Genomic DNA, 22,519 nt, shown 5'->3' with positions numbered 1-22,519 from the left:
AGTATTTAAGTATTCAAATCTTATCCTTCTATTGCCTATTGAAACCCACAATAATATTTAAAATATCAGTAAGCTTATATAAAATCATCATTTATTGGGTACTTTTGATTGGGAGGTGGCTGTCCCGAACCCTAACCCCTACATTTCAACTTATGAAAATGAAATCATTTTTGCATTTTATTCCATTGTTGTTTTTTAAAAATATATTATTGATTTTGTATTTCCAAATGTAAATTATACAACTTGTGTAAGAAAAAAAAAAGGTCTGTATTTTCATGCCACTACCGAAACTGTATGTTTTAGTGCATTGGCTGAGACTGATTTTAACTACACCCCTACATTTATGATTTGGAAACATTCATGTTTCTCTCTTTCATAGCCATAAGGTGTGAGTAGATAGGTCCCATCATTTTGAGGCAAATGTGTTCAAAAGTCTGAAGATCTGTGTGTATTTTAAGGAACTTTACTAAACGCATTTTTTTTCTGCAATTAAGCACACTTTTTTGCTTGTTATTCCATTACATTTAGTTTTTATATGTGTACAACTGTTTAGAACTGTGCTAGCTAACATGTGCTGATTAGTATCTTTGAGCTAGCTTCGAAAGTATCTAAAATTGTCACTACCGAAACATTTGGTGAGGTTTTCGGTAGTGACATCTTTGTTTGTTGGGTGTTATCCCATAAAATGTAGTTTTTATATGTGTACAATTGTTCAGAACTGTGCTAGATAACCGTGTGTTGATCAGCATCTTTAAAATAGGTTTAAAAGTTTTTTTTTTAAAGTTGTCACTACATGTCATCATTGCAAATTGTTAGTATTTTAGTATGTTTTTGTGTTTTAGTATGTGAGTTAAAATTCTGTAATGTGATGTGATTGCTACCGAAACATTACTGCCACTACCAAAAATAAAGTATATGTAAGATGTTATGATAGTGTTTGGTTCAGTGTATATTCAAACTAGTGCATCCTTAAGTTTGAAATCAGTATGATCAACTTTTTGCCTTTAACAAACAAAAATTGGACTCAAAATACAACAAATCTCATAAATCACTTGAAACTTGAAATATTAAATGTGTAATTTTTACTGATTTACCTCTAAAACCTTTTAATAAAATAGAAAAAAAATGTGTACAAGGAAGGATATATATAAGATGGAAAAATCTTAATAGGTAAATATAATCCTTCTTATTAAATTATATATTACTGTGCTTTGGTAGTGACAAATTTGGGGAGAGGTAATATTCCAAAACTTTCTGAAAACACAATATGAGAATTAACTGCACAATTACTAGAAATGTGTACCTTAGATATATTATACAAATATTATACAAAATCTGGGGGGGGAATTTTCAAGATGTATCCAACTCTGACTTTGTACAAATTCTGCATAATGGCCCATATACAAGACAATGGGCCAGTTGCATAAACTTAGCCTCTATGTTAAGATACTAGTACTAGAAGAAATTAATGTGAATATTTTAGCATGACTGTATGTTGTCAAATGATATTATGTAAATACTAATTTGAGATATTTAACTGTCATTTTTTTCAATACAATTATACATAATTTTTCCACAGTATTTTGTTTTATTTATTTACAATATTTGAATTATAGTTAGGCCTACATGCATTGCATGTTAGTCTATGATACTTTTTACCAATTATGGCAAGGCAATTTAACCTTAACTAATTAGCATGTTTCTTACTTTTTTCGTTAAAATTAACATTTTTATATTCGATATTGATTATTGTGACAAACATCGATTTTAGTGAATGGCATGTTTCTGATACATGTGGTAAAGGTGCACTGGATTATTTTATATAACAAACACCAATGAATTGTTACAATGACCTGTTTTATTTTTTGCAAGTATAATGCAAGTATAATCCAGAATAACTACAACAAATCAATACAACAATAAAGGGGGGAAAAACGTAAAACAAGGTACAGAGGCAGTAACTCAAATTCATCTAATCATTATACATTTTCACAATTTTTTTTGTTGTTAATGTTTTTAAGTGTTATAATTACGTAGTTGAAGTCATAAAGAAAATGTAATTATGTGGGTAATGTTGAAGAAAATTTACATTTATGAAATATAATATTTTGTCAATAAAATAAATTTCCTTAATATTCTATGTTACAAAGACTATATCACACATAGTGAAATCAATGTTTAAATGTTACAATAACCTGAATGAATGGAAAGTCATAAGGAGTGACGTTTTACCAGCTAATTGGTTAGCTTGTTACGAGCTGTGTAGTTGCTATGGTGACGACGATGGCTTCACCGTGTCTGTTTGCTCACTAGCTAGCATGTTAGGTAGCTTTGGTCAAATCTTGTTGCAGATGCAAACAAAATAGATTTACTTTAAACTTAAAACTGGTTGTGCTTCCAATTTTAATTTGTAGCGAAAGCGAATATCACAGTTATACAGGACGCTTTCTGGCTATCAAAAGTAAAGCTGATAAACATGACTTAAACCAATCTCTGGTTAAACCACCTGCTGTCCACTAGCGGAAGAGATTCGGCGCGCTGTTTCTAAAGAACAAACATCTGCCATGCTATGTGAGTTGACAAGTTAATTTGGTTACAAATATTTATATGTAAATAATATGCACTGCTTTCTTTTTATATCAATGCCTGCGTGCCAGCTAATAATAAACAGAGTGGAAAGGATGCAGCGATATTGTATATATTTATCTAACGTTACTCTATAACAAAGATCATAAAACGTATTTTTGATTTTTCATGGTTCTAATAAAAGTCCACAATTTGTTGATTCTCACAGTTAAATTATTTATTGAACAACAATAAATAATTAAATACACATAAATCTAAGTAACATTCAGGTGTTGAAGTAAGTAGCTGAGTGAACTGAGAGGAAATTAACCAGGTCAAAAATATACTATGGATAACTCACAAAACACACAAAGAAATCAAAACATTTATCTTTAATTTATTAGACAGAATCAGCTCAGTGAGGCCAGTTAAGGAAGTTGTCCGTCTTAGTGTATATACTTACCTGTTTCAAAATAATGTTTATTTTAATCCTGTTTATTGGAACCATGACAAAATGATTGTCACAATATGAACAGTGCATACACTATACGAAACAATAAACAATTGTTATGAAGTATACTACATAATGTAAATGGAATGGATAAACTGAGTTTATAGTTCACTCAGTATCAGAACTTCACTGGAATATTGTGCATTGCATTATATTCTGTTACAGACAAGAGCATCTCATTACCAGTCATTACCAGGAGGTGGCGATATTGACTGAGAAACTTTGGTGCTTACAGACTAATTCCACCAGTCTGCAACTTCTTTTGGAGTTATTACAGTAAGTTCCCATCCTATACATGTCCTTCCAGCTGAAAGGTATTCCTTTTCTTTCTGTAACGTTTTGATTAAAATGGTTTTGTTTGACATTCAGTCTGGAAGTATATCCTGTTTACACCAGAGAAAGATACAAGAGCTGGAGTCAGAGAAACAACAAGGTAATGAGACGAGTTTTCCAGCTCCTTCTTGTGTTTACACCAAAATTGGATATCTTGGATGCTGGGATTATGGATGTTTCACATTAGCACTGTCTGACTGATGCATCTGGTATGCTCGATAGCCTTCGTATGCTCAATGTGCCTGTACTCTACAATGAGAGAAGGGTTTGTTGGGCCGTAATTGAGTTGGCTGCTGGTTCAGGCCTGTGGAGGAGGAGTTGGCTCAATCCCAGTCCCAGGCCAAGAAGGCCGTGAGAGGAAGAGACCTCTCAGCCCAATTACATACGAAACTCTGCCAACTTATAGTAATAAACAACAGTGTAGGCTACTTAAGACTAGTTTGTTTTGATATTTTGCTTTTTCTTTTCAGTTTTTTTTTTTTTTCCAGAAAAAAGGATATTAATAACAACTGCTAGAGACATGTTGATGAGACATTTTTAAACACTGTCTCTGTGATACTATCAAAACATTGATCAGTTTGTTTAAGGATTCAGACTAGCCCAAACACACCACAATGTTGGTTCAACCAATGGCGTGAGATTTGGATGGGCTTATCTGTTAGACTGACCAATGATAGGCAGGGGAGTGGTCTTTATTGTTGCATTTCCATTTAGGAAAGTATTGTGCACTTGACACAAATGGGCAAAAAAGACACAATTTAGTTTTAAGAAATGTGTTGTCAAAAGTAAAAGGTGATCAGAAGACAGAATCACTGATGCCACAAAATGTTTTAAACAGCACTAATTTTAAAGAATGGCGTTTTCGAACTACAGTATGTTTATTAAACTTGTGAGCTGTTGTTAGAGACAGAACAGCATGAGTCTCTGATTGAGCTGTCAGATTTGTGCAGGGAAATAGAAGTGATTTGAGATCAGTTTTAGCAAGCTAAGAGAGAGGGAGCTCAACTGTGGGTCGGCACAGCCTGTACCAGCCTTAGACTCCAACAGGAATATCTGCAGTTGCATCTTGGCTTACAGGATTTACCACATTCACTGAGTTTGTTCAGAATCATTCAAAGATGAATGTTCTTCATTTTTAACTTGACAAATGACTGTTGACATAAGGTGACATCATCTGTACTCATATTGTTTATAACAGTGGTTATGCTTCAAGTTTTTCTTTGAACATTAAGTGCCCACCAAACAAAGTAGCAAAGTTGTTTATCCTACAAAAGTAAATAAAAAACTCCTTCAAATAAAGCAAATGTATAAATATCACCATGAACTTAACATATTATAGACAAAAGATGCAATAAATGTGTTCTGCACACTTTTAAAAGTTCATAAGGTGATTTCTTTTGGCATCCTAACTATATACAGTAATGTTAAAGGAATAGTTCACCCCCAAAAAATGCTGTAAATTTACTTATTCTCAGGCCATCCAATATGTCGATAAGTGTCTTTCAGTATCAGAACAGATTTAGAGACATTTAGCTTTGCATCACTTGCTCACCAATGGATCCTCTGTAGTGAATGGGTGCCACCAGAATAAGACACCAAATAGCTGATAAAAATATCACAATAATCTACAAGTAATCCAGTCCATTAATACATGTCTTGTGAAGATGGCAAACTGCACTTTATGCAAAAAACAAATGCATTATTAAGGTCTTTTAACTTGAAACCATCACTTCTGGCAAAAATACAAATCTGTAATCAATAAAAATGCTTTCTTACGTGAAGAAGTTCATACCCTGTTGTCCTCTCACATCAAATACCACTCAGCATATTTGTTTAGAACTGTTTGGGGCTGTTTTCACTTGTAAATAGTGCTTGATCGGTGCATATCTCTCTTCTGACTCAGACATGACAACTTTTTGGAGAAAGCAATATTACGGATAAAGGACTCGTATTTTACATGGAAACAAAGGTTTGAAGTTAAAAACATCTTAATGGATATTTCTAATATAAGCATGTAGCTTTTCACTTCATGACACGTTGATTGATTGACTGGAGTTGTGAATTATTTGTGTATTATTTTGTTGTTTTATTAGCTGTTTTTACTCTCATTCTGACGGCTCCCATTCACTGCAGAGGATCCGTGCTTTTAAAGGATTAGTTCACTTACAGAATAAATTTCCTGATAAATTACTCACCCCCATGTCATCCAAGATGTTCATGTCTTTCTTTCTTCAGTCACAAAGAAATTAAGTTTTTTGAGGAAAACATTCCAGGATTTTTTTCCGTATAGTGGACTTCAGTGGTGGCCAGTGGTTTGAAATTCCAAACTGCAGTTTCAATGAAGCTCCAAAGGACTCTACAAGATCCCAGCCAAGGAATAAGGGCCTTATTTAGTGAAACAATCGGTCATTTTCTAAAATAAGTAAATAAAAAAATATATTTTTTATTTTTAAACAGCAAATGCTCATCTTGCAGTAGCACTGTAATGCGCATCTATGACTTAACACATTACATAATCACGTTGGAAAGGTCATACGTGGTTAGTTCTTCATCTGTGTACTTCGAAAAGGTAGGGTAGGGTGAAAAACTCCATCTCATTTTCACCTCAATTTTAAAATCATCCGACGTTGTTTTACGCTTTTCTCGTAAAAGGTGTTTGACTTTATTTGCACATTTGCATTGTAAACACAGGGTCGGTAGTTCTGCCTACATGACATGCAGAGGTTGTGTTAGACTTTAACTTTATCCGTCATTGTTAAATATCAGTCGATCTTTTGGTCTGTGCTGTTTTCAGTTGATGAATGAACAGTACATAGTGCGCTTCCCATTTAATATGGCAATCTTTGTGCTTTGTTACTTTTGATATGAGTCTCAGATTTCAAATTCTGTCCATTTCATTAGAAAATTCAACCAATAAATACCGTTTTGGCGCTCTTTAATGTGGCGTGATAGATCGCTGTAGCTTAAACTGGGTTTAAAATTAAAACATAGCAAAACAAACGGTGACGGTTTCATTTTTGTTCTGAATCCCATGCTCTGCTGCCACACTGGAGCGCACTCGCCACCAATTGATTGTTTAATATATAAGACCCTTATTTCTCAGCTGGGATCATGTAGAGCCCTTTGAAGCTGCAATGAAACTGCAATTTGGACCTTCAACCTGTTGATCCTCATTGAAGTCCACTATATGGAGAAAAACCACAGGTTCTTTAAAAAATGTTTGGATATCCAGTGCTTTTACTTGAGTTTTGTTATGTGTATTTTAGTGGGAGAGAAGGAATCTGCGGGCATTGTTGAAGCAGCATGAACTGCAGCAGGTCCATGTCCAGCTGGAAGAGGTTCAGGGTCTGCTGAAGGTCATGACGGAAGAGGCAGATGACAGGATGATGAGCACACAACTGAAAAATGCCCTGCATATTATCTCAAATCACAGCTGCACTGTGGACATGCAACAGTACTTGACTAACCAGATCGAACAGCTTAGAGGGGAGAATCAGCAACTGAAGGTGGGGAAATTTATGGAAGAATCTTTGAGTAGAAAAATATAGGATACCTTAGCTATTAGGTAGTTTCTGTTCAAATATTAAACTGATTATAGATTAAATAACCCTATTCATGGGCATTATTGATGCTCAGTGGCTGGAACAGGAAGAGCTATGAAGGTATATTACGTGATTATTTTCTTTTGCTCCAAGCTAAGGGGTTTAACACTGAACAGCTTCTCATAATTGCATGTCATCCATATACCGGTTGGTTTAACAGGCTGCATTGAGACAGGCAGAGCTCAGACTCAGCACAATGGAGAGAGAGAAGGCCTGTCAGCAGGCTGCGCTCTCAGAAAAGGTCTGCAATGTTGATCAGCTTACTTTAGAGAAACAGCAGATGACCGCTGAGCTGGGAGTGTGGCGTATGCAGCTTACCCAGCTGAAAGGTACAAACACAGATTCATCTAAATAGCATCACACACTGCAGACCTAATAGTACAGTGTCCCAAAAACTATTTGAACAAGTAATTTTTGCTTTTATTTTTGTTACTGTATACATTATATGGCAAAAACAAAGCAGAAAAACTCAAAAGCAGAAGTCATCTGGGTCAATGACATACACTACCTGTCAAATGTTTTTGAACAGGAAGATTTTTCATGTTTTTTTTAAAGAAGTGTCTGCTCACCAAGCCTGCAATTATTTGATCCAAAGTACAGCAAAAGCAGTAAATTTTTGAAATATTTTTTCTATTTCAAATAACTTTTTTCTGTTTGAATATTTTAAAATGTAATTTATTCCTGTGATTTCAAAGATGAATTTTGAAAATGTAGTCACCTTTTTAAATTATTGATCATAATAATAATGATAATAAAATGCAAATCTGAAGGATCATGTGACACTGAAGACTGGAGTAATGGTGCTGAAAATTTAGCTTTGATCACAGGAATAAATTACATTTTAAAATACATTCAAATAGAAAACCATTATTATTATTTTTTTTAGATAGTTAAAATATTTAAAAAATGTACAGTTTTTGCTGTATTTTGGATCAAATAAATGCAGGCTTGATAAGCAGAAGAGACTTCTCTAAAAAACATTACAAATCTTGACTGGTAGTGTAATATACATTACTTGGCAGAAACAAAAACTCTAAGTAAATGTCATATGGGTTAATGACATGACATAACATCTATAGTATCCACAGTTAAGAAGAGGAAAATGATTTTTAGGAAAAGTTAAAATTTAATAGCTCTTGTGGTATGAACAATCAAATAATAAGTAATGATTACAGATTGAAAAATTACAGATCTCAAATCCTTTTGAAAAGTAGAGAATAAGTAATAATAAAAGATTATCCAAAACTATTTAATAAGATTTTCTTTTCAAGAATTTCATTCTTTTAATGAGGCTTTTTCCATCAGTATCACCCTGACATTTTTTTTTTTTACTTTGTCCCTAAAACTCATCAGAGGGCCAAGAGCTGCTCGGCAGTAAAACCTGTGAGCTGGAACAAGAGAACCTGAAACTCAAGACCCAGCTGAAGACTGTACAGGCTGAGCTGGAGCAGGCCAACAGCTCCTTGAGAACACTGAGGGGAGCTGACAGTCATGGTACTATACAAACACACACAGAAATGCCTTGTTTTAAATGCAAAATGATCAATTCTTTTAGCCGAGCTGTACGATTCGCCCTCGGTAACCTCACAGGACTGGCCTCTGAGATCAAAGCTTTCAGAATAAATTTCAGGAAGGTCCTAATTACGCTCAAATATAAATATAGGCATCCGTACCCATTCATAGCACCGTTGATATTTAAAGTGAGGATGTTTTTACACCGTTCACAGTGTTACCTCAGGAAAAACCAGAACTAGGCCAAGTGTATATAAAATAAAGGGAGGAAGACCACACCCTGCGTTACTGGATTCATTTACATTCTTTACAGAGAGCCAGTGTGTGGCCGTCGTTTTGTTGTTCTGCGTTCTGGATAATGGCAGGAAGACAGCATACTGAGATTATAGATCTGGTCCATGCTCTCCCGCTGTTATTCCACTATGTACGTTTCCATCACTTAATCTGCACGAAGTATAGCATTTTACCATTTCTACAATGTTCTCAGCTGTTTGCCGTCAGTGCATTGAGACATTGTTAAAGAACATTTGTTCTCGCTGTGTGCCGTGGTTGTGGGTCGTTACATAATGTAGCTATGATTTCTTAGGTCTGACCTCTGTAACCCTCCATTGTTTCATTTTGTCCTATTCAATTGTGAGAGGGACAGAATGGGAAAATGGTCTCATATGACGTAAGTTCAGTTCATTGGTTCGCTGGACAAAGTGTCTTTTGAACAGCAGACAAAGCATTAACAATATAGTTCAAGTTATTCACTTGTGAACATGTGATACAGCTAACATAACAACCTGAGTTCATTCTGTTTGAATGTCAAGCATTTCACAATTAGGGCGACACCTCATTGAACACAATATTCCATTTTTTTATGACAGGACAGAGAATAATTATTTTTCAGAGTTTTATTTGTGGTACTTACTGTGGTTTTGTATGTATTTCAGGTCTTATGTTCGCTCTGGGAATGCAGAAACAGATCACTGCTAAAAGGGAGCAGATTGATTTCTTGCAAAGCAGAATTCAGCTGCTGGAGGAGACCATAGAGAAGCTCAAGACGGTGGGGTGCATCACTAACAACGCCTTTCTGTTTATCACAATACCACCCTGTTACTAATTAATGTGTCTATGAGATCAGTGGTGGACGAAGTACATAAGTCAAGTATAGATACACTAATCAAATATAACTCCAGTAAAAGTACTGTCTTTCCATTAGTAAAAGTACAGAGGTACTTGCTTTTTAATATACTTAGTTAAAAGAATAGGCACTCATCAATGAAATATTAATCTTATAAAATATAATGTAAATTACTGATAATTCAAGGAAACAAATTGTATTATATAAAAGAAATGGTTTTAGTATTTTAAAAATTACTGTACACTTCAGTGTGATTTGTGAATTCAACAGGCTCATTGAAAAGAAGCTTGTTCTTGAATCTGACATCAGTCTTGTGTCTCAGAGGAGGTGGCGATTTCTCTGGTTTAAAATAACAAGGAATGATATGTTTTTTTGAATTGTGGAGTAAAAAAATACCATATTATGCCTTGGAATGTAGTGAAGTACAGTACTGTGCAAAAAACCACTAGTATTTTCACCAACAAAAAAATGGTTTTAAGTCAGTTATTTCTATCTTTTGCTGTAGTGTGTCAGTAGGAAATATCAGTTTACATTTCCAGGCATTCATTTTGCCATTAATTGTAATAATCCAGTGAGATTTTTGTTTGTGCAAGGAGTCTGACAACAGCCAGTGCTCCACACAGAGATCTGATCTCAACATAACCCAGTCTGTCTGGAATGACATGAAGAAACAGAACAAACTGAGACAGACTAGATCCAGAAGAACTGTGGCAACATTTCCAAGATGCTTCAAGAAACCGACCTGCAAAACTACAGTACTGTTGTAAAACTAAGTTTTGGGCACTTGTGTAAAAATGCTGTAAAATTAGGACGCTGTCAAAAATAATGTCTTAAATAATTTTCTTTACAAATTAACTTCTGTTAACTAAATTAAATCCACATTTGGTGTGACCACCCTTTGCGTTTAAAGCAGCTTTTTCCCTTGTCATTCCAGACAGACTGGATGATAGTGAGATCAGATCTCTGTGTGGAGCACTGGCTGTTGTCAGACTCCTTGTGCAAACAAAAATCTCACTGGATTATTACATTTAATGGCAAAATGAATGTTTAGAAATGTAAACTGATATTTCCTACCACCTATTTCCTAGCTGGTGAAAATACTAGTGACCTAAGACTTTTGCACAGCACTGTATGTGTAAAAGTTTTCCAAAATAAAAACTCTCTGATAAAGTACAGATACTTGAAATAATGTATTTAAGTACAATAATGAAGTAAAAATACTTCTTTACTGTCCACCACTGTATGCAATGTTAAAAAGGTTCAGACCCAAACTGTTAGCAAGTTAGCTACTATTAAAATTTGGAGATTAAATTACAGACAATTGGAAAAATAACACTTTAAATATTTGTGACCCTGTACCACAAAACCAGTCGTAAGTAGCTAACAATACATTGTATGGGTTAAAATAATCGATTTTTTTATGCCAAAAATCATTAGGATATTAAGTAAAGAATTTGTAAATTTCCTACGGTAAATATATCAAAACCTAATTTTTGATTAGTAATATTCATTGCTAAGAACTTCATCTGGACAACTTTATAGGCGATTTTCTCAATATTTTGATTTTTTTTTACACCCCCAGATTCCAGATATTTAAATAGTTGTATCTCAGCAAAATATTGTCCTGTCCTAACAAACCATACATCAATGGAAAGCTTATTTATTCATTTTTCAGTTGATGTATAAATATAAAAAAGGTTTTGTGATCACATATATAGATAACATCTGATATGATAATGTTAGAAAAGTTTCAGAAAAGTGTATACTTATGTATTTTCCAGATAATAACTTTTGTGGGGAAAGTTATAGCTCAGATTTTTCATAACACTGTAAAATAAGTTTTGGCATTTCAGCCTTATGGTGTCTGCATTCTAAAAATGGCACTTTTTAATATTTTTCTTTATGAAACAGCAAACTGAAACAGTGTCCTTAAGCTTGAGACCAAGGGAAATCATTTTATTGACCGTCAAGCACTTCTCTATTTTCACAAAGCACTGTCAGGGATTCCCTTCGTCTACCAGCAATATTCATGAAATATTTATAGGTGTGGACTATCAGACAGACAGTGGGAAATATGACCTGAATGTAGGTGCAGCATGCTCTGGTATGCTTGTTAGAAATGATTTTAAATCATTTAAAAGAGACATTTTCCAGGCAAACCACAGTTTTAGAGTGTATACTTGTACAGTTGTAGTCATAAGTTTACACGCACGTTGTAAAATCTACAAAATGCTATCAATTCAAAAAAAAAAAAAAAAAAAGAGGGATCATACAAAATGCATTTGTTTTTTTATATATAGTACTGCCCTGAAAAAGCTATTTCACACTACAGATGTTCACATACAGACCCTAAGACAAAATAATAACTGAATTCATCACAACATTTTTCTTTGGTTGTATTTTTTTTTTTTTTTTTTTTTTTTGCTGCTTACAAGTCCCTTTTTTCCCAAAGTTAATCTGCCTGCCGTTTTTCAGAAAAATACTTAAGGTCCTGCACATTCTTCGGTTTTCCAGCATTTTTGAACCATTTCCAACAGTGACTGGTTTTGAGATCCATCTTTTCACACTGAGGACAACTGAGGAACTCATAAACAACCATTACAAAAGCTACAAACATACACTGAAGTTCAAGAAGGAAACATAATGCATTAACAGTGGGGGGGTGTAAACTTTTGAACAGAATAATCAGTGTAAATTGTTCTCTTTCAGATTATGTGTATTTCTTACTCAACTATATGCTAATTTGAAGGATCACATAGATAAAATATTAGTTCTTAGTTGCATTTAAGAAAGTGTTTCACTATTTGTTGGAAGTTCGTTATTATAAATGAAAATAATAGCAGAGCATTTCAGAATAACAGTTAAAACTGATGTGTCTTCCAGACATAAATTTAGCAAAAACACTTGGGCTTAGGTTTATTCCCACAGTTTTTTGCATAGTCTGTTTATGTTTGTTTTCACTTTTGTGAATATTTGTGTGCAAGTACAAGTAAGTATGTGTTTGTGTGTCATAGGAGAAGCACCGTCAGGCATTACTGGTTAAGAGACAAACACAAGAGCTGCTGTCAGAGAAGGAGAGCAGGAGAAGACTGGAGTCTGAAGTGGAGACTCTGTGCTCACAAGAGCGAGAACTCAAAGGCAAAGCTGAGAGACTGGAAGCAGCTTTATACAAGGTGCCGTCATGTTAAACAGAGGCTTATTTCAGTACAACAATACTGAACAAAAAATGGAACAGTTGTTCTATATGTAAACCATAACATTACAATATATAATCTACAGATGTCTGACAGTTTTTCTGAATGCCAAGACTTTATTCAGAAGCAGGAACAGGAGCATATGAGGCTAAAACTGCAACATGCATTAGAGATAAAGGTAAAAATGTAATTATTTTATATCATCTTCTAGTCAGTGTTTATTGTTCTCTGTTTATTTACATGTGTATGTTTTTGCTTAGGAATTGCAAAGCCAGAACTGGCGTAACGTGTCCAGATCTCCAGCCAGCAGCCGTACCCTACAGACTCATCTTCCCATCGCTCAGCATAACGTTAATGGCCTAATGGAGGTATGCAAAAAGCCCTGCTAACCACCCACACACTTAAATATCTGAATTGACAGGATGTGCTGGAACGGATTTTCCTCTGGAATCTTTCCAGATGAGAGGCTCTGACCTCATCATGGAGCTGAAGAGTTTTCTAAGAGAGCTGCGTGGTGGGATTGCTGAAGAGCAAGGGCCACACACTACCTCAAGCTTCAGAAGGAGACCTGAGGAAGACCACAAATCTAGACTGTGAGTCTCATTCACAAAAAAAAGATAGAGGAAAGGGAAGTCTACAAGTTACAAGTACAAGTAGAGTTTTGTAAAGCACTAAAGTGTTATTGATCGTTTTCTGTTTGCAGACCTACAGGAACTAAAGGTTCTGAAAGTACCACAAGGCCAATTGGGAGAATAACCAGTTATAGGTAGGAGAAAAAAAGTGCACTTACAAGTAGTTTCATAACATTTAACCACACATGCATGGATGCTTCATGCTCAAGAAGCTGCTTTGCCTCAATAAAGCCATTTTGTAACATTTAAGTGCTTCTCGCCAGTGATTTATGCTTGTTCTCCACTCTCTGAGTCAAGAGTTAGTGCTCTGAGACACATTTAATGCATATACTGCTTGTGTTGCATGTGTGCTTTGATGCAGTGAGCCAATGTCCTTCAGAACTGCTGAACCTAACAAGCAGGATTGCAACAGCACTTTATCAGCTGACAGTGAGTCTTTGTGCTGCTACACTAATCAATGATAAAAAAATGATTATTTGGAAAAATGTATAAATATAATAAAATGTCTCTTGTTTAACAGATAAAGCAGGACAGATATGCTGTCCCAGCTCTGCTTGTGCGACAGGACGCAGGTCTCCTGTGCACCTTCTCCTCACTTCTGATCTTCCCGCTGACAGAAACTACTGGCTGGAGATAAAGCGCCCTGCCAGTGCCAATCAGATATGTGAGCTTCACCTCAAACACAATTAGAGGCATTTTATGAAATTTAAACACATAAATGATGCCTGCAGGGTGATTTGTTTAACAGTGCCTATATGCCAGTAGATTTCATTTGTTTATTGTATGTTGTAAATCATAGCGAGTGATTAATAAGCTAAGTTGTAAAGCTGGAGTTTTATTGGTCTTTTATCAGATGCCAACAATCAAGATGAGCCCACAGGACAAGCATGGAAGAATGAAGGATCTTAAACTGCAGGATGATGGCCAGAATGAGACTGTTTTCTTCATTTTGGTCTTAATAGGTGCGTTTGACTGACTTTGACTGAGGCTGGCCTTACTGATTGATAAAATTTGCCATTTGTATTTGGGGAAGGAGTCGAAAATGGATCTGTCAGAACAGACATATAGTCATGCTCACACTATTTGCTTTCTTCATCACAAACAAAGTGGATTACATGTAATATTTGTCAGACATTTTAATTTTGAAAAAAGTAGAAACCCAAAACTTTTTATGTGCTGCTTAATACAACCCCTGTATGTAAAAAAAAAGAATACAGAGCTTTCTGACCCTGCATAGACAGCAACACAACTGACATGTTCAAGTCCCAGAAAGGTATTAAGGACATTGTTAAAGTAGTCCATGTGACATCAGTGGTTCAACCTTAAAGGAGAAATTCACTTGCAGAACAAAAATTTACAAATATTTACTCACCCCCTTGTCATCCAAGATGTTCATGTCTTTCTTTCTTCAGTTGTAAAGAAATTGTTTTTTGAGGAAAACATTTCAGGATTTCTCTCCATATAGTAGACTTTTATAATGCCCCTGAGTTTAAACTTCCAAAATGCAGTTTAAGTTATATACTTTTTAACCTCAAATGCTTGTCTTGTCTAGCTTTGCATTAACTGTGTATTCTGGTTCATGACAGTTAGGGTATGTCGACAAACTCAGATCTCATTTTCTCCTCCAACTTCAAGTGAACATGCAAAGAAGATCAAGCGCCTATTACAAAAACAGGTAAAACAGAGATGTAGGATGATTTTGAAGTTGGAGAAGCAAATGAGATGGGAGTTTTTCGACCTACCCTGTCTTGAACCAAGCATTTGAGGGTAAAAAGTATGTCATTTGTATTTTTTTTTTTAATCAATCGTTTCGCTAGATAAGACCCTTCTTCCTCAGCTGGGATCATTTAGAGCCCTTTGAAGCTGCATTTAAACTGCATTTTGGAAGTTCAAACTCGGCACCGTAGAAGTCCACTATATGGAGAAAAATCCTGAAAAGTTTTCCTCAAAAAACAAAATTTTTTCTCAGATCATAATTATATAATTTTGAAAAAGCCTATTTTGAGTGGAAGCAGAAACATGCTGTTTTCGTTCATGTCTATGCATTTACAGTTCATAGCTCAGATACATCTGTTTACATCAGGGCTCACCAAATTTGTTCTTGGAGGGCCGGTGTCCTGCAGAGTTTACCTCCAACTTTCCTCAACACACCTGCCTGGAAGTTTCAAGTATACCTAGTAAGACCTTGATTAGCTGGTTCAGGTGTGTTTGATTAGGATTGGAGCTAAACTCTGCAGGGACACCAAACCTCCAGGACCGGGTCTGGTGACCCCTGGTTTACATCATAGCCAATAAACAACTGTTTGGTTTTGATTATCATGTCTATCGTGATGAAATTGAGCATTTTAAGGCCACATTAGTTTAAACTTCTGATATAGGGTTTTCTGAGCGCACACATCCGAAGCACACACACACAACGCAGCTGTCACATGGCATGTGAGTGCTAAACTAAGTTCTCTTTAATGTCTTATTGCCCTTAAATTGTCAAATACACACAAGTTTATGTTAAAAACACAAGAGTTACAAAAAACGTCAGTTATGTCTGTAAAGGTAAATGACTGGGAAAGAAATCACATTTATATTAGATCTGTGTGGCAGCAGTGTCATATACAGTAAATAAATCAATAAATCCACTGCTCTCTTGTCTCCTCTGAGGCTGGGACTCTAAATAGTGTTCTGTGCTCGTCTGTGCAGCCAATGACGAACAGTTAGCATGTCTTGCTCGAACTTTCACTATGGTGTTAGAACTGTACACTGTTGTCGCTTGCGAAAACAAAACGGCAGCACCGTGGGTGGAAATGTGCAGATTAAAGGGCACTAGTATTATAATATCCCCTTGCCACATTATGGGGGGTGCAAAATCTGACTGGCTTGTTTTCATAAGCTTGCAGAAAAAGGCTTACCAAAACAAAGTTACTGAGCTGTCCTTTATTTTGGGTTGACAGATGCACTGGTGACCCAAATATAGCACTTAAACACGGAAAAAAAGCACTAGAAGACAATGTAGAACTTAGCCAAGTGCAGCTCATTAGCATGGCAGAATACATGAGAGCCTTGAGAGACTTCAGCCTGTTTACCTAAAAATCCTTAGAAAGCCCTTGTAATTCCCACCAGGGTGCTGAGAAATCAGTGTTTGTTTTTCAGTGAAAAGTTTATGAATGAATGAAGAAAACTAGAGGAAGAGAGAACCATGCCAAATACGCCCTAGCTTTATTTTTTTGATCGTAAAACAACATAATACAGAAATCTGGCCTGGGGTAAAATGTTGCTTTGATCACAAAAATTGTAGTCTGGGGGACTGCACTCAGCAGCTGATGCATGAATGTGTGAAGTGATGTTCAATAAAACAACATAAGGGAGTACTATTTAAAGATCTTAATGGACAGCTCTCCCTTTAGATGACGATGATGTGGAGCTTGCGGTGTTTGAGCTTCTGATCCTGTTCTTCTGTTCATCTTCAGGGAAGACAGCACTGAGAAACTACACATGGGACATAAAATAATTAATTCTTATATAATTAACAATATGCTTAATCATAATGAATATAATTCAAATTTACACTCATAAAATATCCAGCTGTTAGAGTAATCTCTTGCATTACCCATGGCATTCTCACTCCCTTGTTGATAATGAACTCTCTGAATGCCTGAATGCCATGAATCTGCTTTAGCTCCTCACCCTAGATGATAGGAAAATATGAATGGAACTCAAAACAACTAAATAGAGCTCAGACTGGTTTGTCTCATCATCAGCTGTCACGACTAGTAGATGCTATATAAGTCACCTTCTCGCTCAGCTGTTCTTCAAAGTCCAGGCTTCCTGTGATATCTCTTAGAGGATCATTGGCATCCTGGGTTCTCTTGGGTTTATAGACCTGTCAAACAAACATTTGACAAGACTTATTAATCCACAGTTTTGGGAAAACAACACAAAATGTAAATGTTAAGAACAAATGCAATATCCCCAACCTGAGTCAACTCTTCAACACTCTGGTCTTTATGATGTTCTTCCACAGAGCTGTAGAGTTTTGGTTTTGGAGCTTGATTAGGATCAGACTTGTTAATAGGTAGGGACAAGGAGGGTTTCTTTTCATAGTCACTCTTAAACAAATCCAAGATGGCTGACTCTGTCAAATCACTGGTTTCTCCATCCTGAGTTAACAGGTTAAATAACCTTTTAGACTTCATATCTGATTTGTGTGCTTTAATGTGTGCATGAAGAAGTATTACCAGTGAAGTAATCCATTCACAGAAGAGCTTGGTAATCATCTGCTTGTCATCTTCTTGCAATACGGAGTGCAGGTGTTTAACACTCGCCATATGATCTTCGACACGCAAAGTTTCTTTAAGTTTCTGCCATTTATAAGGATTTCTTGGTCTGGCCTCTTTACATTTTTCCTTTTGTGGTCTTGAGAAATGTAAGAACATTATCAGAAATGGTATTACAATATACATTTGAGATCATAAGTTTATATACACCTTGCCGAATTTGCAAAATGTTAATTATTTTATCAAAATAAGAGGGATCATACAAAATGCATGTTATTTCTTTATTTAGTACTGACTTCAAAAAGATTTCACATAAAAGAAGTTTACATATAGTAACATTTTTTTGTTTAGTGATAGTTGTTCATGAGGCCCTTGTTTGTCCTGAACAGTTAAACTGCTGTTCTTCAGAAAAATCCTTCAGGTCCCACAAATTCTTTGATTTTTCAGCATTTTTGCGTATTTGAACCCTTTCCAACTGAATGTATAATTTTGAGATCCATCTTTTTTCACACTGAGGACAACTGAGGGACTCATATGCAACTATTACAGAACGTTCAAACACTCACTGGTGCTCCAGAAGGAAACACAATGCATTAAGAGCCTGGAGGTGATAACCTTTTGAATTTGAAGATCAGGGTACATTTAATTTATTTTGTCTTCTGGGAAACATGTAAGAACCTTCTGTAGCTTCTGAAGAGCAGTACTAAATGAAAAATATGATATTTCGGCAAAATGAGAAAAATGTCATTCTGTTCAAAAGTTTACACCCCTGGCTCTTAATGCAACATTTTTCTTCTGAAGCATCAGTGAGTGATTGAACCTTCTGTAATAGTTGCATATGAGTCCCTCAGTTGTCCTCAGTGTGAAAAGATAGATCTCAAAATCATACAGTCATTGTTGGAAAGAGTTCAAATTCATTTTTCAAATTCAAGAGTTCAAATTGACATTTTGTTCAGGACAAACAAGGGACTCATGAACAACTATCACTAAAACAATAAAACACAGCTGTGGATCACTCAAGTAACAACACAGTATTGAGAATCAAGTGTATGTAATCTTTTGAACAGTCATTTTTATAAATTCAGCTATTATTTTCTCTCGTGGACAATATGTAAACATATTTTATGTGTCAGTACTAAATAACACACATTTTGTATATTCCCTCTTTATTATCTTATAAAATAATTAACATTTTGAAGATTCTGCAAGGTGTATGTAAACTTTTGACCTCAACTGTATATAACATGATCACTCACCAACAGAAAAAATTCTTTAAAATAGGAGTACTGTTTTTAACCTAACATTGTGACCTGATTCATCCCTTTGGGATGAGATTAGAACCAAAATCAGAAACATGTGCTCAAAAGAAGAAGAAAAGAAAATCACTTGATGGTGATGGACGGTTTTATGGTTTCCGGAGTTGAGATTTCACATTGTGCGCTGCTTTTTTCTAGATGCTCCACTTTTTTGGATGGAGAGGTTATGGACAGTTCTCCCTTCATGCACATATCAGGATCCAGGACTGACAACACCTGATCAAATAGCTATTGAAAAAGCAGAATACATTTGGATGCATTCTCTGTATATTCTACATTGCAATTAATATTCCATGTTGCACATACAATTTTTTTCTTTTGTCTTCTCTCGTATTTAAAGCTCGGTTAGAGACTTCTGCACTACTAGAAGCACCAAATGGAATTGCAGAACAATGACTGTTTCTAAACAGATTTCCCCAAAACTCCCCCAGCTTTCAGTCGACTTCACATTTTCATGGTTCTCAGAAGAGAATGTGGTCACTGTTGAGTAATGATTTATAGTCATGAATGTGACTAATATAATCTTTTGTGTTCCCGATTGCTTAGACAACAGAAACGCAGGGGAGTGAGAAATTGACTGTTTAATTTCCACGACTTTCCAAAAAAGGAAAAAATACATAGAAATAAATTACGCCACACTGTAAAAAACAATTTGTTGTGAGTCAATTTAAAATAATTTGTAACCTGGCTGCCTTAAAATTTTAAGTTCAGTCAACTCAAAAAAAAAACTTGGGTTACCTACCCATCTGTTAAGTTTAGCAAACACAAATATCTAAGTTGTTACTTAGTACAACTTAACATTTCAAGTTGAATAAACTTATTTGAGTTGACTAAACTTAAAATTTTAAGGCAGCAGGGTAACAAATTATTTTAAGCTGACTCAACAAATTGTTTTTTATTTTTTACAGTGCAGTCAGATGAGAGAAAGATGTCAAAGTTACCATCACTATCTAAGCACCTGTATTAGAAACCCCATTACAACACTGTTAGTTTTTGCGGTTTAATATGAGGATAAAATAACACAAATTATAAATGTCCACAATTTTTTTTAATTTAAATATTAAAACCTTTAAAAGATACTAAATATTCAAAAAGATTCTAAAATCAAAACGGCTCCCACTCATACTAACACCATTGACGCGGCCCGTGTTCTGATTCAGAAATAAGATGTCGTTTCTCAAAGTGTGCCCTGCTTCAGCGTTATTTGCCAGGTAATAAATGGTATTTTAAGAAATTGCTAACAGAAACTTCAACATGAGTTTAAGTGTATTTACATGCTGCAAATAACTGAAATATATTGACCATAAATGTGGTTACCTCAGGAGTCATACCGCTCTCCAGATGAGGATAGAGGGCCAGAGGGTGTTGTTTGAGTTTGTATTCAACAGCGTCAATGAACTCACGCTGAGCTTGATTCTGGGGATTCTGCTTTGAGTAACACACTTGATTTTTACTCAGTCTTTTCTTTGGGAACTTCACTGAACAAGCGTGATTCGGCATGCCAAAGACTGCTGGGGAGGGTCCACTCTTACACTGAGTGAAGAGCTCTTTATGGACTGTTGGGTAACCGTCTCTAAAATCATCCAGGCCCTGGGACAAAAAGCGCCATTTGCGACTGTCTAATGACCCAGATAACTGCTGCTTTTGCCTTAGATCCCTGAGATATTTCGTCTTTAGCCGTTCCTTAAACCTAAAGACAAAGACAAAAAAGTTGTGGTTACAAATTTTATGCAGTACCTGATGAACTAATGACCCTCAGGCTGTCCAAGATGAAGTTTATTTCTTCATGGAACAGATTTGGAGAAATTTAGCTTGAAATTTTCCCTCACTTGCTCACCAGTGGAATTTTCCCTCACTTGCTCACTGTAGTGAATGGGTGCCATCAGAATGAGAGTCCAAACAGCTGATAAAAACATCACAATGATCCACAAGTAATCTACATTTCAGTGCATGTTTGGTATAAACAAATCAATCAAGACATTTTTAACTTTAAAACATTGCTTCTGGCCAAAATAATGAGTCCATAATAATGCTTCCTCCAGTGAAAAAGTCCATCTGCTGTTGTCCTCTCACATGAAAATCCACCAACATATTTGTTTTGGACTTTTTTTTTTTTGTTTCTAAACAGTGTTTGATCTGTGCATATTTCTCTCCTGATTCAGACCAGATGACTTTTTCACTGGAGAAAGCAAGATTATGCATAGAGGATGCATTTTTTTTATTAAAAGCACACAGCTTTTCACTTCACAAGATGTTAATTGATAGACTGGAGAAGTGTAGATTACTTGTGGATTATTATGATGTTTTTATCAGCTGTCTGGACTCTCATTCTCACGGCACCCATTCACTGCAATGAATCCACTGTGGAGCAAGTGATGTAATGCTAAATCTCTCTGCATCTCAGCCAAAGGCTGAGTAAATTTTTAACAAATTTTCTTTTTTGGGTGAAAAAAAAAACTTACATTGAAATTTGAGAATGTATTTATGCAACTTGACGGCAATGACAAGAAAATGAACAAACAGGACTGAACCTAACATGATGGAAATAAAAAGACATTGTCCAGGAGAGACTTGAGAATTAGCTTACATAATGTTTAACATTAAGTTAACAAAGTGCATATTTCCAAAAAACTTTTTATTGAAACGTTTTGAGTGGCCTAGATGTAGGGGGAAAATGAAGGAAACCTGGAAAAGTCTTCTTAAATGGTCAGATTTTCATGTTAAATGTTAGTACAATATAATTTGAGAGTAAGTTACACAGTACTGATTTTGCAATTAATGAAAAACAAAACGATCGCGGTCGCAAAATGTGCAACTTACCAGGGGAACTTAATGTTTTCCGCCTGTCCATTTTTGAAAGACATTTCGCTCGTATAATATGCTTGTATATTATGTTTAAAACCGTTCGTTTTCTCTCCGATGTGGCTGAGTTTATCAATACAAAAGGTAAAATCTGGAATGTTGGTTCGGTTGCTATGGCAGCACAACAAACAGACGCTCTGGTACTTGTAGTTCTTAGTGACTACACTTAAGACGAGGGGCGCGTTTAAACCACAAGAGGGAGCTTTGTGATAATATTACAGAAGAAACGGTGTAGTACAGCTGAAAGGAGCAGTATTTGACCAAACGCTTATTATAGATAAACATTTGAATTGCTGAATATGTAGAATAAAGTTCTCCCTTAAATAGTTTTCATTTAAATGTGAAGAGCTGACATAAATGTACCGATTTGTTTATTATCATTGATATTATCAGTCGTATAAAACAATGACCCTTTTTGTACGAAGTGCAAAGAACAGGAAGAGATGGCAGTGGAACTTGTGAGTAAAGAGATGATTTTGGCTTTGAATTTTTGAATAGTTTTGCATTGATTAGCTTGCTGGACCTACTTCCTGTACAAATGATTTGCTCAAAGCAGGATGTGGAAACAACAACAGTGAGATTCTCCTAGGGAACCTTC

At 35.4% G+C, this 22,519-nt stretch overlaps 2 protein-coding genes across 2 annotated transcripts; one reads left to right on the top strand and one right to left on the bottom strand.

Moving 5' to 3' along the window:
• The first annotated feature begins 2,291 nt into the window (after positions 1-2,291).
• On the top strand, positions 2,292-16,282 carry LOC127164812 (coiled-coil domain-containing protein 158-like). Its single transcript, XM_051108893.1, has 15 exons — positions 2,292-2,571; positions 3,242-3,352; positions 3,446-3,509; positions 6,676-6,915; positions 7,172-7,340; positions 8,365-8,505; positions 9,459-9,571; positions 12,664-12,822; positions 12,929-13,021; positions 13,104-13,211; positions 13,303-13,436; positions 13,547-13,609; positions 13,837-13,904; positions 13,996-14,139; positions 14,329-16,282. Exons 4-15 carry the CDS (start codon positions 6,769-6,771, stop codon positions 14,382-14,384), a joined length of 1,395 nt encoding a protein of 464 aa, XP_050964850.1. The 5' UTR covers positions 2,292-2,571; positions 3,242-3,352; positions 3,446-3,509; positions 6,676-6,768; the 3' UTR covers positions 14,385-16,282.
• A 125-nt stretch (positions 16,283-16,407) lies between these two features.
• zgc:158260 (uncharacterized protein LOC571389 homolog) lies at positions 16,408-22,023 on the bottom strand. Its single transcript, XM_051108894.1, has 8 exons — positions 21,880-22,023; positions 20,377-20,749; positions 19,130-19,287; positions 17,705-17,882; positions 17,444-17,626; positions 17,260-17,349; positions 17,077-17,154; positions 16,408-16,955 (listed from the first exon to the last, which is right to left on the bottom strand). Exons 1-8 carry the CDS (start codon positions 21,921-21,923, stop codon positions 16,851-16,853), a joined length of 1,209 nt encoding a protein of 402 aa, XP_050964851.1. The 5' UTR covers positions 21,924-22,023; the 3' UTR covers positions 16,408-16,850.
• Positions 22,024-22,519: the final 496 nt, after the last annotated feature.

This window comes from Labeo rohita, chromosome 5 (genome assembly GCF_022985175.1).
Source record: "Labeo rohita strain BAU-BD-2019 chromosome 5, IGBB_LRoh.1.0, whole genome shotgun sequence".
NCBI classification, from domain to species: Eukaryota; Metazoa; Chordata; class Actinopteri; order Cypriniformes; family Cyprinidae; genus Labeo; species Labeo rohita.
The sequence above is the reverse complement of the archived record's forward strand: the minus strand, read 5'-3'. Positions and strand labels throughout refer to the sequence as shown.

Bases quoted from the DNA above. Each gene is read 5' to 3' on its own strand.
- LOC127164812 (XM_051108893.1), top strand. From the start codon at position 6,769: ATGACGGAAGAGGCAGATGACAGGATGATGAGCACACAACTGAAAAAT. The intron at 7,341-8,364 runs GTACAAACACAG...AAAACTCATCAG, and splicing joins GCAGCTTACCCAGCTGAAAG to AGGGCCAAGAGCTGCTCGGC. The intron at 8,506-9,458 runs GTACTATACAAA...TATGTATTTCAG, and splicing joins GAGGGGAGCTGACAGTCATG to GTCTTATGTTCGCTCTGGGA.
- zgc:158260 (XM_051108894.1), bottom strand. From the start codon at position 21,923: ATGTCTTTCAAAAATGGACAGGCGGAAAACATTAAGTTCCCCTG. The intron at 19,288-20,376 runs GTAACCACATTT...CTTTTTCAATAG, and splicing joins AGAGCGGTATGACTCCTGAG to CTATTTGATCAGGTGTTGTC. The intron at 16,956-17,076 runs GTAATGCAAGAG...TCCCATGTGTAG, and splicing joins AGGGAGTGAGAATGCCATGG to TTTCTCAGTGCTGTCTTCCC.